The sequence below is a fragment of the Pollicipes pollicipes genome, unplaced genomic scaffold (assembly GCF_011947565.3).
Source record: "Pollicipes pollicipes isolate AB1234 unplaced genomic scaffold, Ppol_2.1 Scaffold_6686;HRSCAF=7923_pilon_pilon_pilon, whole genome shotgun sequence".
Lineage (NCBI taxonomy): Eukaryota > Metazoa > Arthropoda > Thecostraca > Pollicipedomorpha > Pollicipedidae > Pollicipes > Pollicipes pollicipes.
The window spans coordinates 18,207,895-18,221,341 of record NW_023596921.1 but is presented as its reverse complement, the minus strand read 5'-3'; the positions used below and the strand labels follow the sequence as shown (position 1 = coordinate 18,221,341).

General features: G+C 49.8%; 1 protein-coding gene across 1 annotated transcript; it reads right to left on the bottom strand.

Moving 5' to 3' along the window:
• Positions 1-273: 273 nt before the first annotated feature.
• Positions 274-12,167, bottom strand: LOC119107515 (ubiquitin-conjugating enzyme E2 H). Its single transcript, XM_037230976.1, has 5 exons — positions 12,016-12,167; positions 10,769-10,845; positions 6,354-6,521; positions 5,809-5,937; positions 274-3,071 (listed from the first exon to the last, which is right to left on the bottom strand). The coding sequence occupies exons 1-5, from the start codon at positions 12,066-12,068 to the stop codon at positions 2,941-2,943; spliced, it is 558 nt and encodes a 185-aa protein (XP_037086871.1). The 5' UTR covers positions 12,069-12,167; the 3' UTR covers positions 274-2,940.
• Between the last annotated feature and the right edge of the window lie 1,280 nt (positions 12,168-13,447).

Here is a 13,447-nt window from a genome sequence, read left to right as displayed (position 1 = left end):
GTTGCATCAGGAGCACGAATGCTTAGCACCTCGTGTCTGGTAAAACGCTCATTACTCTAAACACCTCAGGCGTCTGTCATCGTTAACATTCAGACGCACACTATGGACAGAAGTGTGGGATACATGTGTGGGTCGATTTCAATCGTAAACGCAAACTAGCACCACCATCAACACATGCCTTCTAAAACAGGATACTCTCTTCCGGGCGGAAAATCACGTGAACTCAAGATCCTGGGACGATTCTCAACAACTGTCAGGGGACGACAACACGGCACTGATGATCATTTTTATTGTAAATATCGAGGTGTTAGGTACACAACACACGCGCTAGCTCTGCCGAGTAGACGCTACACGTAACACTTAACAGTACGCTTGGTGTACAATGCATCAGGTAGGGCGCGCTCCTGGCCAGCGGGGCACGCGTCTCATCAAGCCTGGCATATCGGTCGTCCGGCGGAGGGGCGCCGGGGTGGCGGCGGATGGGTCCGCTCGCGCCGGCGGAGGTGTTTGGATGCCGCCGCGATGTCGCCCTCGGAAGCGTGGGGATCCCGCCCGGGGGAGTCGGATCAGTTGGCGCCGCTGGCGTGCTGCACGAACACATGCGTCATGATCCGGCTTTAAATGTTTTCAATGTCCGTTGGGCGACGTTGACGGAAGCGCCCGCGGTAGTTTTCCTTTTTAAATCCGGCCGGTGCTCTGAACTGGGGGTTCGCTTTTCCAAATAACCACTTGGGAGGAATGGACCATCTGGACACCAGAGCAATTCCCAACCCAGCGACCCGACTGTCGGTCCAACGTCCAATTTCGTCACACGTGAGCGTATTTCGGCCGACACAACGGACCTTGATCCGGCAATTTCGCCGCAAACACAGCAGCGCAGACACCAGCGAGTCACGCGGCAGACCAAAACGGCCTTCACCGAGCCCTGGTCTGCACCGGGCCTCACAGCGCCCAGATCGGATGACATCGACCGAGCCGACACGACAAGCACCATGTTCCGCTGCCGACGGACGGGCTACCGCGCGACCCACATACCAGTACGGGGTCCACGCCAGCGCTGCTGCCTGCTGTTCACCCGCCGACGCTCCCGCTGCAGACCGCGCGCTGCCTTAACCCTACCAAGAAAACACGCGTACAATGCGCCGCCTCGCAGCGAAAGCTAGCCTACCGGGCAGGGCGGTGTCACCGGCGACGGCGCGATCGGGCCGCTACTCTACCGTTATTCTGACTACCAGCTACGCGCTCCGACCAGCACCGCGCGGCCGTCGGCGGACGAGCAGCGAACTGATGGCGAGGGCCGCGGCCCGCGAAGCGATGGGCGGCGGTAGGCCGGGGAAGCGGTGACGCTGGCGCCCGCCTGCTGACCCGGTCGGGACGAGGTAGAACGCGAGAACGAGGAGGCGCCAGATGCTCAAACGCGGTCCGACCGGTGGACTGCTGGACGATATCGGGAACGTCACGTCTAGACAATGCAGAACAGTGGCACACATTGCCAGGCTTGGTATTTTGGGGGCATGTCGGAGCCTTACGACGGATTTGGCGCGCAATGGCATCGGGGACATTTCCAAAGCGAGATAAGCTTCGGTAAATGATAAACCGATTATCAACTTCCAGCAGTGTCAGGGACAGCACCGTCAATAGTCGCAATCTGAGCATTTCATCGAAGCCTTTGGTAAGATAAATGTGCTTGCTCTTAGCACGTATCAACTAATGATATTTCAATCAACTTATTCATACGTGTGTTGGTGGGTCGGCCCAAGACGACAAGACACTCTTCCCGAATCGCACCGCCACCAGTGCGGTTGCCATGGAAATTGCATTCCTTTAGTAACCAGACCTACATCAATTATTTAAAACCAATCGGTTCAGTTACGTGGGCTTACTTTGAACTAAGCGGAAGCACTTTCCCTATTTTGTTAAAACAGCATGCCAGAGCGGTTGAGGCCTGTCAGGCAGTAGAGGAGAACGGTAGCGCAAAATGCTAGAGGTAAAGTGGTACGAAACGGCACGTTCAAGCGAATAGCTTTGGTACGACTAATGCCACCCAAGCCCCGACAAAAGCATGCCGCGTTAAACCGCAACAAAAGACGCGTACGGTCCTCGGACAGTAATAAAACGAGCCAATAATTCGCAGCTAATACCGACGGCACGCTAGGTACTGGTTCACTCGGGTCCATCACATTCCAAACCGAAAACCCACTCGTCACTACCTACTTCCCAAAATACCGCTCCTATTCTCTCAACGCGAAGTCAAGCGCTCAACACCTTAAACAGCAGTAAAACGCATGGCAGCGGCCGGCGTGCGGGCGGCCGGTCGCGTCCACGCCCCAGCAGGCGGCCCTCACATCTTGAGACCAGTCCGACCGACGCCGCCCGGTCCGGCCTCTCCCTCACGGCCCGTCGTCCGTCTCTGGTGGAGGTCGCGCCTTGGCCGCGCGGCGCCAGGCGGCCACACCGCGCCGGCCGGTGGCACACGCACGTGGGGGCCGCGCCCGCTGTCGGATGCCGAGCGGGCAGCGGGAAGCGAGCAGCGTCGCCCGCTGGCCGGTGAGGCCAGCGCCCGCCGGGCTGCCGGCCGGTCCGAGACCGTCCACTCCCGGCGCGCTGGCTCATCCCGGCGCCCCCAGACGTCCGGGCCGTCACCCGCCGCTCTGTGGCTCACAGCACCGCTTCTGAAAAGGCCCGCTCCTCGCTCTCCGCAGAGCTCTCCTCTCTCAGTAAAGCGAGTCGCGCCGTTCCCCAGCGCGGATGTCGGGCGGATCGCCCACGTGCGCTTCCGCGGCCGGCGGCGGCCGGTGTGTCGTCTCATGCCGGTGCGTGCGGGTGCGTGCGGTTGCGTGCGGGGCCGGCCGGGACGCGGTGGTCCGCCCGCCGCCGGGGCGTCGGCGGCGGCGACGGCGGTGGGGCGGGCGGGGCGGCGCCCGTCCGGCCCCGCGCCAGTTATAGCTCCATGTCGCGCGCCTCGTCCTCGGAGAACTCCGACATCGATGACTCGCTGTCGGACGAGGCGTCGCCGGAGCCCTGGGGCGCCGGGGCGATTGCCTCCTCTGTTGCGTAGCGGCGCACGTGCTCTGCGGGAGACACCCAGACGACGTCACAGACGGCGCGGAGGGCCGCTTTCCGAGCAAGCTTTAGCGATGTAGCGTAGAGGGAGCATGGCGGAACAACACACCATGGGGTCGGATCCAGTCATATTCAACGTCGCGTTAGTTTCGCACGGCTGGTTATGCTAACATAAATACACACGTCATGCTCCAGGACTGAAGCACAGTACAAATGTGCAACAAAATGGTTAAAATTTTGAAAACGGCCACCGGTATAGGCGGGCGATAGGAACTACATACACTGATGACCTTATCCAAGGATCCTGACATATCATAACAGGCAAGGCACGTAAGCAGGAACTGTGATGCGTTAAAATACAGGTTCCATAGACTTAATGGACCCTTCCAAACCACTGAACAATAGTACAATAGATCATTTTTAAACGTAATTTCTAAGCAAACATGCATCGTAATGTCAACTGTTGCCTGGCCGTTATTTTGCAGCGAACATTGTTCTCAACTGGGAACAGGCGCAACCTCCCCTCCTGGTCGTTGCTCCGACGCACCCACGAAGCAGTCCGAGCCCTTTTTGCCACTTATGTTCCGGGGAATGCATGCTTGTCTTCGATTCCGCTCGACTGGCACTGATTCCGAACCCGACTCACAGCCCGAGGAGTTTATCTACAAACTCTTTGGGCAGTGTCCTCTAGGGCGGCGCAGAATGCGGGCCATACCGGAGAATGACCTAGCTAATCAGAATGGGATAAATGAATCGCTCACTTGACTGCATACGCAAATCAATCTATCGCGTTATCGATAATTCTAACAACGTGCATAACTAGCTCGGACCCGATCCGACCGCATTCAAACATTCCAATAAATCTACTTCCCTTGAACACAAAACTTTTATCCCAGTCGACTACGACCACCCGGGATCACGCACCACCCGGGGACTAGGGCATGGCATCAAGCGCAACACATCGGGCACCGTTGAAGGCCATACACCCTGCCAAACCAGCTGGCGCGTTTTCGCCTCTCCTGACGCGACGTCTGTCGCGGCATGAAGAGCAAATACTGCACGCTGTAGTGATGGGCGCCACCAGCTAGCCCTCCATGCCTTTTATTTTGCGTCACCGGGCTGTGCAAAAGCCGAGCAGGTTTTCGACGACGTGCATAGCGCGAGACAACCTGGCCGAAAGGTACCTTCTCACATCCATTAAAATATTGCATCCGCCAAAATATCCAGAATCCGTGAAGAAAATGTGCAACTTGCGCCATTTTAGATAGCGCACTTAACAGATCAGCCGTTGAAAGATACAATTTACTAAAAATTTTGATGTTAACACTATAAGCAAATGAGACGGATTGGGAATCGATAGATGTAGGAATTCATATGCTGGAGTCAAACAAAAGTGTTACCTGACTTAGGTCTGCATTGATCGGAAAATAACTCTGATCATAAAGGTCGTTTTTCTTACCTCAACACATTTCAATCGCCTGAAATATCGTCAGTTCACTTTCCTAGTGCGCCTTCGCAGTTTTCCTTTTGCTGCGCTCAATCCTTTCACAGTTCATAGGTTAATATTGAGACCATTGAAAATGCGTTACTTTTACGTAAACTGCCGCCACTCACTCCGAACGTGCAAAAAGAAACCGGGACCACAGAAAGGAGACAAGACATCACATGCATGAAGCTCACGACTGAAAATGCTGCACTCCACAACCGTGTAAGCTAAAGTTTGCTGCATGATGCCCGTGCTAAGCACCTAGAATCCATATGCAAGCTTTGGATGTGCATTTGGCCGCAGATGAAGACAGGCGTGACACTGAAACTAATTGTCTGATGTTGCTCAGGCCGTCGCAAGCGTGGCATGTCTCCTGTAAACGCTACGGCCTGCTTATCTCTCTGCTTATCTTACGGCCTGCTCCCTGCCCCTCTTATCAGAGGGGGAGGGAGCAGCTAAGTCTAACCCACACCACTTTCGTCGCCAGGATAAAATCGCACTACATCAGATGGGTTTGTGTGCACCAAAGCGTGGCCAGGAACTTACAAGAGAGGAGAAGAAACTAAAATAAGAGACGGGACAGATGGAGAAAAGACAACTTCCGTTTACATAGGATGGATAACAACATACGGGAGAATGACTGAGGAGGTTAAAGCGGGGGAGGAGCAACTAAAATAACAGGCATGATGAATGGGGCTGAGTAAAACCCCGAGCATTCAGATATTTAAGCGCGCATGATGCTGAAGTTGGTATTATGGTAATGCCATATTCCATATTCAGTATTGCAGCGTTTCCTTGTGCGGCCCGAGAGGTCTGATACGTGACCTTGAATACACCAATCAGCATTGCAGCGTTTTCTCGCGAGACCCGAGAGGTCTGATGCGTCACAATGAATGCACCAATCAGTATGGCACCGTTTTCTTCCGCGTCCCGACAGGTCTGACGCGTCACCTTGAATGCACCAATCGCGCGCGTCTTCCAAAGCTGGCGAACTCTGCACCCTTCCGCGCGTTTGAAAACCGGCTTGGTTCAAGGTCAGTTCCGGTTGTTTGCTCAATTTTCCCATCCAAGCCCGCCTGTAAGTGACAATGGCCGCATGCCAAACCTTGAGTGTGACACTGGATAAAAGCATGTCATATACAAGCGCTCGACTATAAAATAGCCGAACAATATTGCAGACGGCAACAACAGCGCCTAGCAGTGAGCCCGAGTTAGCGCGGCCCAGCGCCACTGGAGGCCGCTCGAGAGATCTCACTCACCCGCCACTTTCCTCTTGTACTCTTCGGGTTTGTGCATATACATGGCTGCCGCGTCTCCATTGAGCGGGTCTATGGGGTTCGGGTACGTCAGCAGCTGCGGCAGGAACGATTCGAAGATGTTCGAGAGATCTGGAACGCAGGCGGACAATCGCAGCTTCGCCCACAGCTCAGGTGTGAACGGTACAAAGGTGTTCAAGAGATCTGGAAGGTAGACACTAATGACCTGCTTACAATATAAGTTTGTAGTCCCTCGACCACCAAGCCTACGAAAGACACGGCATCGTCCGAGCTCCGCGTTTATCGGCTCAACATGTAGGATATATCATTTTCCCCAATACATTTGTCATTCCATATCACCGGTACGTTTACACACGAACTGTACGTTCAAGGTTAGTGAGCTGTCTTGACTACCGGATTCAGGACGACATAACATGCACCACGCAAGAATCCACTAAGGCACGAATATTTTCCGTCCTGCATTCGAGACTGGGCCACACACTCGTATGCACTGTGTCCCCGTTACACTTCGACACCGTTTCCCGTACCATACAGTGCAGTCCAGGCCTGGTTGATGACATCCAGACACACCGTGCCGGACATCTCGTCTATGTTGGGATGATACACCTTGTTCATGAACCCGATGCTCGGAGACTTGAAGGGATAATGCTCTGGCAGCAGCACGCGCACCCTCCACACGCCCCCTTCGTACGGCGCTGGAAAATAATGCGGCATGCAAGTCAAGTGTGCGCGCAAACGAAGCGTGTATGTTTCAAGCACATGAAAGCATTTCTGTCGGAAACGAGTTTGGATTGCAGCCTACCTTTCAGGCGAAACAAAGAAGTTAGCTTCGGCGCGTTCAGGCGTCTAGAGGTCAGAAGTCAGCTTACATTCGCACACTGGTGCACAACCGGGAAGTACGTGTTTGAGAACATTTGTTCTGCTCCGATCAGGTTTTCTAATTGCCGACAATGTCACCTGTAGCGACCATATTCAGCCATATTGTCGTAGGTTGATCCAGATAACGGTGGCGTCAATCCTCCTGCTGTTTTGGGACAATCGTTTAAGTTTCAATTCGGTCGTATTGAGTTCATTCGCATTCAGTTTTAGCAGTGAGCTGCAACAGAAGCCAAACCAACTTTCGAAGTAAAAAGGGCAATAGAAATCGGACAGCAAATCCAGGACATCCACACTAACCATACCGCAACTTGACCTGGATAGCGGCTACGTCTGGGTCGGGTCTCGGCCGTGTCCCTACCGGGACCAACACGGCATTGACCCCGGCACGCCAGTTCACCCTGCAGATTTACTTCCAATGAACGCAAGTCTTCTTGTCCAGTGGGGCATTCTCTAGCATGGCGTCTACTCCGGCCAAGTTGAAATATTGCTGTGTGGTCAATGGATAGGATCTATATCCGCTGTCTAGTCTTGAGCGGGAACACAAAATATGGCTGATCTGTATTACAAAACTCTTTAAATGCGATGAAATCGGACTAAAACGTCAGCTAAACTCACCCCACCTCCCCACCATGGGCCGATAGGTGAAAGGGTTTGACCTCAACAGTATGTGGAATTGGTCTAACTGGTACCGAAACATTCAGAGCCACATGTGCCGGCGACAATGTAGGCCAGCCGGGTCAGCTGAAAATATACTAAAAACACGTGCGTGTACAACTCGTGCACGGAGAATATACGTAAACAACTCACGGGTGATCTTTCAATCCCCAAGAAACAGTGGCCACGTTTTTGCGTAGTTCATTCAACACGCCTTGTACGCACCCTGGAAGGCACCTAAGAGTGGCACAAATCCCTGCAAGGGAGGGGGAAGAGCAGCGTGCTTGCTCATCTATCTACTTCCGGTAAAGTTAGAGCGACGAAACGTTAGGGAAAATGTCAGGATATAATCATGTAGGCGAGCAGTCAGGGTTGAAGCTTTCCTTCGGAAGGGTTCAAGCCACTTCCCCAGCTTCGAAAAGCAAGCATGCAAAATTCGGAGAGAACCACCTTCGTTGGCCTTCGGAGGAGCAGTTTTCATAACTCCCCCCCCCCCCCTCCCTCCCCACAAACCCGATTTGCGAAACTAAGCTCCTGCAGTGAATCGCAAAGGGGACGAGACGACATCTGAAGCATGGGTGATGCTCCATAATCATGACGTATTGCTGAAACTAGGCGCCAAACAAAGTCAAGCTTGGCCGTTTCCATTGACGTGTAAAATGCGGAATAAACTGAGCAAATCGATAGTGCTGATCTTCCCAGACAGCTCAGTACGACAAAGAGTGGCGTTCGCCATGGGCGCATGCGCACGTCTGAAGTCAAGGTGTTCGACGCGTTCCGCACCCTGGCCTTGTTACCGTCCCGTCGGGTAGGTACATACGTCCACGAGAGGCGCTGTCAGCCTCGGACAGGTGGGCGAATCGCCCCGCGGCGGGGTTCAAGGTCGACTTGAGCGAGGCGTTCGTTCGGTGACGGCTGGTTATTGTCAAAACGCGGGCGCCCGTCCCCCAGCGCGTTGGGCGGCCGTCGGGGTGACCGAGCTTGCAGACTACGTCAGGTTGTTGCTATGCAAAACAACAAGCTCATTTTGTTGGCTTGGCTAATTTAGTAGGATACGACAGAAGCAGTCTGTTGGAGACTTTTTACAGAAGGTTCGGAAGCCAGTTACGAAAAAGGTCTGTTAGAACACAGCCCGCCATAAAGAGAGACCAATATTTTTTATGAAACATCTGCAAGGAATGTATTACCCGCCGTGCTACGTTCGTCGGCGCGGCCATATCACAAATTTCGTGGCCCCGGAAATGCTGTTGAGGACAATATCCCGCAAACATCCCGCCCAGCGATCTTCAATACACACCACACATCGTACTTCCATCGCATGCCAGGGTTTAGGAACTGCCACTGGCCCATGCCTTCGTGGGAGGAGGTGTTCCCGAAGCCAATGAACCTCGCATTTGTATGGAACAAAACGAAAATGGGTATGCATACACTAAGAAAATAAAATTATCCTTGCCGGTCAAAATTCGGGGGGGGGGGGCAAGACCCATTACCTTTTTGTTGGCAGTGGCACAGCCCGTCCCCCACCCCCAGAAGTGGTTTTAACGTACGTGACTTACGAAATTCAATGGAATCGTTTTAAATCTTCTTGGGTTCGTGCATTAGGTCGGGTTAAATCAGGTCCCGGCCAGTTTTCGGACGTTCTACCGAGGCTTCCGTATGCCTGCGATGTAAAGAAGATCCAAGACAGATTAAGCCAATATTTATGCCCAAACGGTAAAATGTGCACCTGGGGTGCCAAAAGCTACCATGAACATCGCTTTGGTTAGGGCTGGACGTTACGCATGCGCGAATGATCATGGCATTATGACCTTGAGTGACGTTAATACGTGACGATGGGGGAATGTAGGTAATGATGCCGATGGTACAAGTGTCCGCTGGGTCATTCAACAAATTGACCATTACGTACAAGAACTAGATTCTGACTGAGCCTTGATAATGTTATCGCCAGCAACGACACTCATTCCAAACTAGTCGCCACCTAAACGACAAGCTCGCGCGACGTCTATGAAGTGCAAGGTACGACGTAGTGAATCATCTCATCACCGCAGCATCGCTACGCAATCTGTATGAACGGACTCCCCGGCAAAACTGTGTGGCCCCATACGGCAAGACGTTAATATGCTGTGCCCATGTAAAAACGACACTAAATTTTGTGAGTATTCTGTTTGTCACCATTCATCGAATAATAAAATTACTGAATGTTTCCATGATACTGATTCCATTTCTCAAACACTGAGCATTAACAAGATTGACAAAATGTTTTCCAGCAATGACTTCACTACACAAATCCTTCCTAAGTCCACATTATTGCAAACACCCTGAGATGCCACCACCTGAATACATAAATCAGGGGCATAGTTCTGCAAATGAGCTGAGGGGCCTGACCAGTCCAAATGACATAACCTACCACAACATACACCAATAGAGTAGTTTTCTCCCTACACATAGCCCACTTTCTTCTCAAAGTTTGTGGGATGTTAAGAGCCCAAGTTGTTCCAGCTGATGACCCCAAAAAAGCAGAACTACACCCCTGACATACACTCCAGCACAACCAATGTCAATTTCGGTCAGTTTTTAACACATGCAGTGTCAGGGCACAGCTGTTGCAGCCTGACAATCTTGACCAAACAATATGTGGCTGCTACATGAGTGGTGTTTCTTCTCCTTCAACCCATATGCCCACACTGTGTTTTTCTGAGTGCCCAACAATATGTCAACTCATAATAATAATACTCAAAATAATATAATAATACCAATGTGCCCAACAATATGCTATAAGGATTGCTATTTAGTTTTGAGTTCAACCTGACAGGCTGAAGTTCAAGAGATCCTATGTCCTCCCTATTCCCATCAACACTTTGCTGACACTGTGGTCTTCTGATGATGTGGGGGTTCAGAAAAGAGGTTGGGCTAAAGGGTGCATCAACAGTCAAGCCTAATGTTCAGAAGCTCTTACTCATAAATATCTGGTATCCAACTAAATAAAAATGGAACATGACAATTCCTGTCATAGATAATGTTATCATGTAAATACAAAACAAAAAAATGTGTGGAGAACAACACATGCACAGAAACAAAATACAATGCTTCCAGATGCTTGAATACTGCAAAAATGCAACTGCAACACAATGACTGCTTACACTTATGCAGATTCCCAATCCACCCTTAAAGGATGCTAAGTTTGGCTACCATCAGCTGTATCTGACCAGACCAATAAATGTCCGTGGTAATCATTAGTTTGTCTGCACTGTGTCTGAAAGTTGAACAACATGCTGAATAACATTCCAATATTTCAAATAATTATCTTAGAATGTTTGTCAGCCTGAAACACTCCAAAACCATGTGTCCTTGACTGACATGTCTGTGTAAAACATCCAGCTAGAAGTAGCTCACATGCTGAAATACTTACTGTCTTTTGGTCCATAGAATTTGACACAGAACTCATTCAGTCCTCCCATTATTGTAACTTCATGCTTGCTTTCAATTCTGAAACTTGGCTAAGGAAATCAGCCACTAGATTGCATTATGCTACATGACACACATAACAGCAATGGTCAGGTGGGCACAGGCAGCCTATATCCTTTTGAAACACCACAAACATGAAATTCTCTTACATAACATTTGTTACTAGCCAGTGAATGCATTGGTAAAAAATCATAATTATTTCATATGACGTCACAAAAGCATAACATTAAAGATAAACAACATTTTGCCATTTAATAGGCTTTGGTGAAGAACTTGAGGCAAGACTTAGTTGGTGTTTTGTCACAATGCCAAGGAAGACACTAGCTGGAAGAAGTCACATCAGATAATAATTTTTGAATTAAAACTTGTGTAAAGGTATCTGAGATTGCTTTCTTCTCACTATTTATGCCTATGACATACAGAATTTTCTCAGCTGTCAGCACAGTATAGTATGGCAGCATTCATTCAGGCATAGTAGGTTTAGTTGCAGGTGCATCCATTTGAGTGATATAAGTATAATTTACCTTAACTATAAAGCTATACAAGCATATCAAATATCTTTAAGCATTCAGACCAATCTAACAGCATCTAAAAATGTCTACATTTTTACAGTCTGTACATACCCTGTACATTACTCATCATAAACCTAAGCAGCTCACACCAACACTGATATTTTAACCGAAACAAAGAAAAGGCGCACAGACATACCCATGAGGTAACTACATCTAGTCTATGGGTATTTGTGCACATAAAAACAATGAAATGACCCTATGATAGAAGCCAGAGAACTTAACTGATACTGTTTACACATGGTGGAACAAAATGGTAAACTTTCATTTGTGGATGGCTGTCTTTGTTTTTTATATCTAACTAGTGCCATCAATAACATACTGATTTTCTTTTTAATGTACATCTCCTCAGGCTGGCGGTTAAGGTGGCTAATTGGAAAGCAGGCAACCACAACAAGGCATGGTTCAGTATTTGTCCAACAACATAAACACATACGTGGCCAAATAAGTTATGTCTTCCTTGAAAGCAACAAAAACAAACCTACATCTCGAAACGTAGCAATAAAAGACATCCGCTGTGGCGCCTAAGGCAGGTTATGTGGGGCAGGGGACCGTGTCAGTGAGAACAAAGCAATCGAGTAAACAGATGGTTTGTTGTCCCAAAGTAATCCAAAAAGGATACAATTTGATCACGTCTGTGTCCATCCTCTTCTTTCCAGCGCTAGGAGAAGACATTTTGAAAAACGAGGTCTCCACTCGCCAAAATCAGCAAAATTTGTTGGAGGCTGCCAGCCCCATCCACAGCATAAAGAAACGAGTCGAAACTGACACCATCACAATGGAGAGAATCCACTGCGCAATCGTTGATCGCTACGCAATAACGTAACTACATCGCGCTTGATCTATTAAACTAGAGTATCATAAGGAGACAACTCATATGAAAACGGAATGAGTACGTAATATTTTTGTAGGAGGAACACAAAGAGGATAGAGATCGAACTTTTGCCAATGTATACCATGGGGTGTGTTTCGTTTTTAGAATAAGACCCCTTCACAAGTAGGTCACGTGACCAATCAGCTGGTGCATGTAAACAGAAGGTTCAAATTTGTTATTCCCCAGTTTTATGTAGATTGTACCAAAAGTTTTCGATTGCACTAAGCCCATTCAAAAGTGCCCCTCCCTTACAAAACAAAAGGGCCTTTTGTTTCACAAAAATCTCTTCCAGACCAATTTAATTGTTGAGCGGATTGTGTAGCAATGTTCCTGACATCACCATCCCGTATCGCAATTTAAATTCAATGGGCGATTTTGGCGTGTCTTCATCGCAAAATAGTACTAACAGTACAATCACGCCCCAGTGCTACTATGCTTGACTTCGAACAATTGACAAGTGAATGACGGCGGGTCCTTTCTTATCAAAGTGAACAATAAAACCGTATTAAGCCAAAAATAACGACGTTCCGAAGGCAATCTGAAAATATCCGGATTTTGGTGTTTACGACTTTCAAGGGGGCTGATAAATAAATCGGTGTAGTTTTGCTTACCAGTCGGGCGGAAGGAACTACCCCTTTTTGATACAAACTTACTGTCTTGAAATGAGCCCTCTGCTATGACTACACGCGTCATGCGAGCTCGGATCAATGGTGACAGCACACGCCCACCGGCGTGATAACTGATCCTCTATGACAACGTTAAGTTTGCATCCCGTATCTTGTCGATGCGGCCACTGACCTGATGACTAGGTCACAGTTACGTTATGCCCTGTGACCTAGCGAAACATTATCACTGGACCGCTGATCTGCGCCCTGTCCTTCTGTGAACATGAAGACTGAAATAAAGACCCGTGTCGCTCGGACGAGACCAGTGCATTGGCTGCCCCTTGGACGCCTCCAGCTGTATTGATGACTCCTGTTCTATGGACACGACACCGAATAAAAGCCTTCTGCCTGTTGAACAAGTACTGAAGTGATCTGTTTTGCCTCGCCAACATCGCAACAGCTTATACCCCAAGCGCCATGCGCACGACTACTGTAGTGGTCCGGTCACCCGGTCGCCCGCGTCGAGGGAATCGATGATTCGTTCCTGTGACCACTGATTACGATGCAATGGCCAG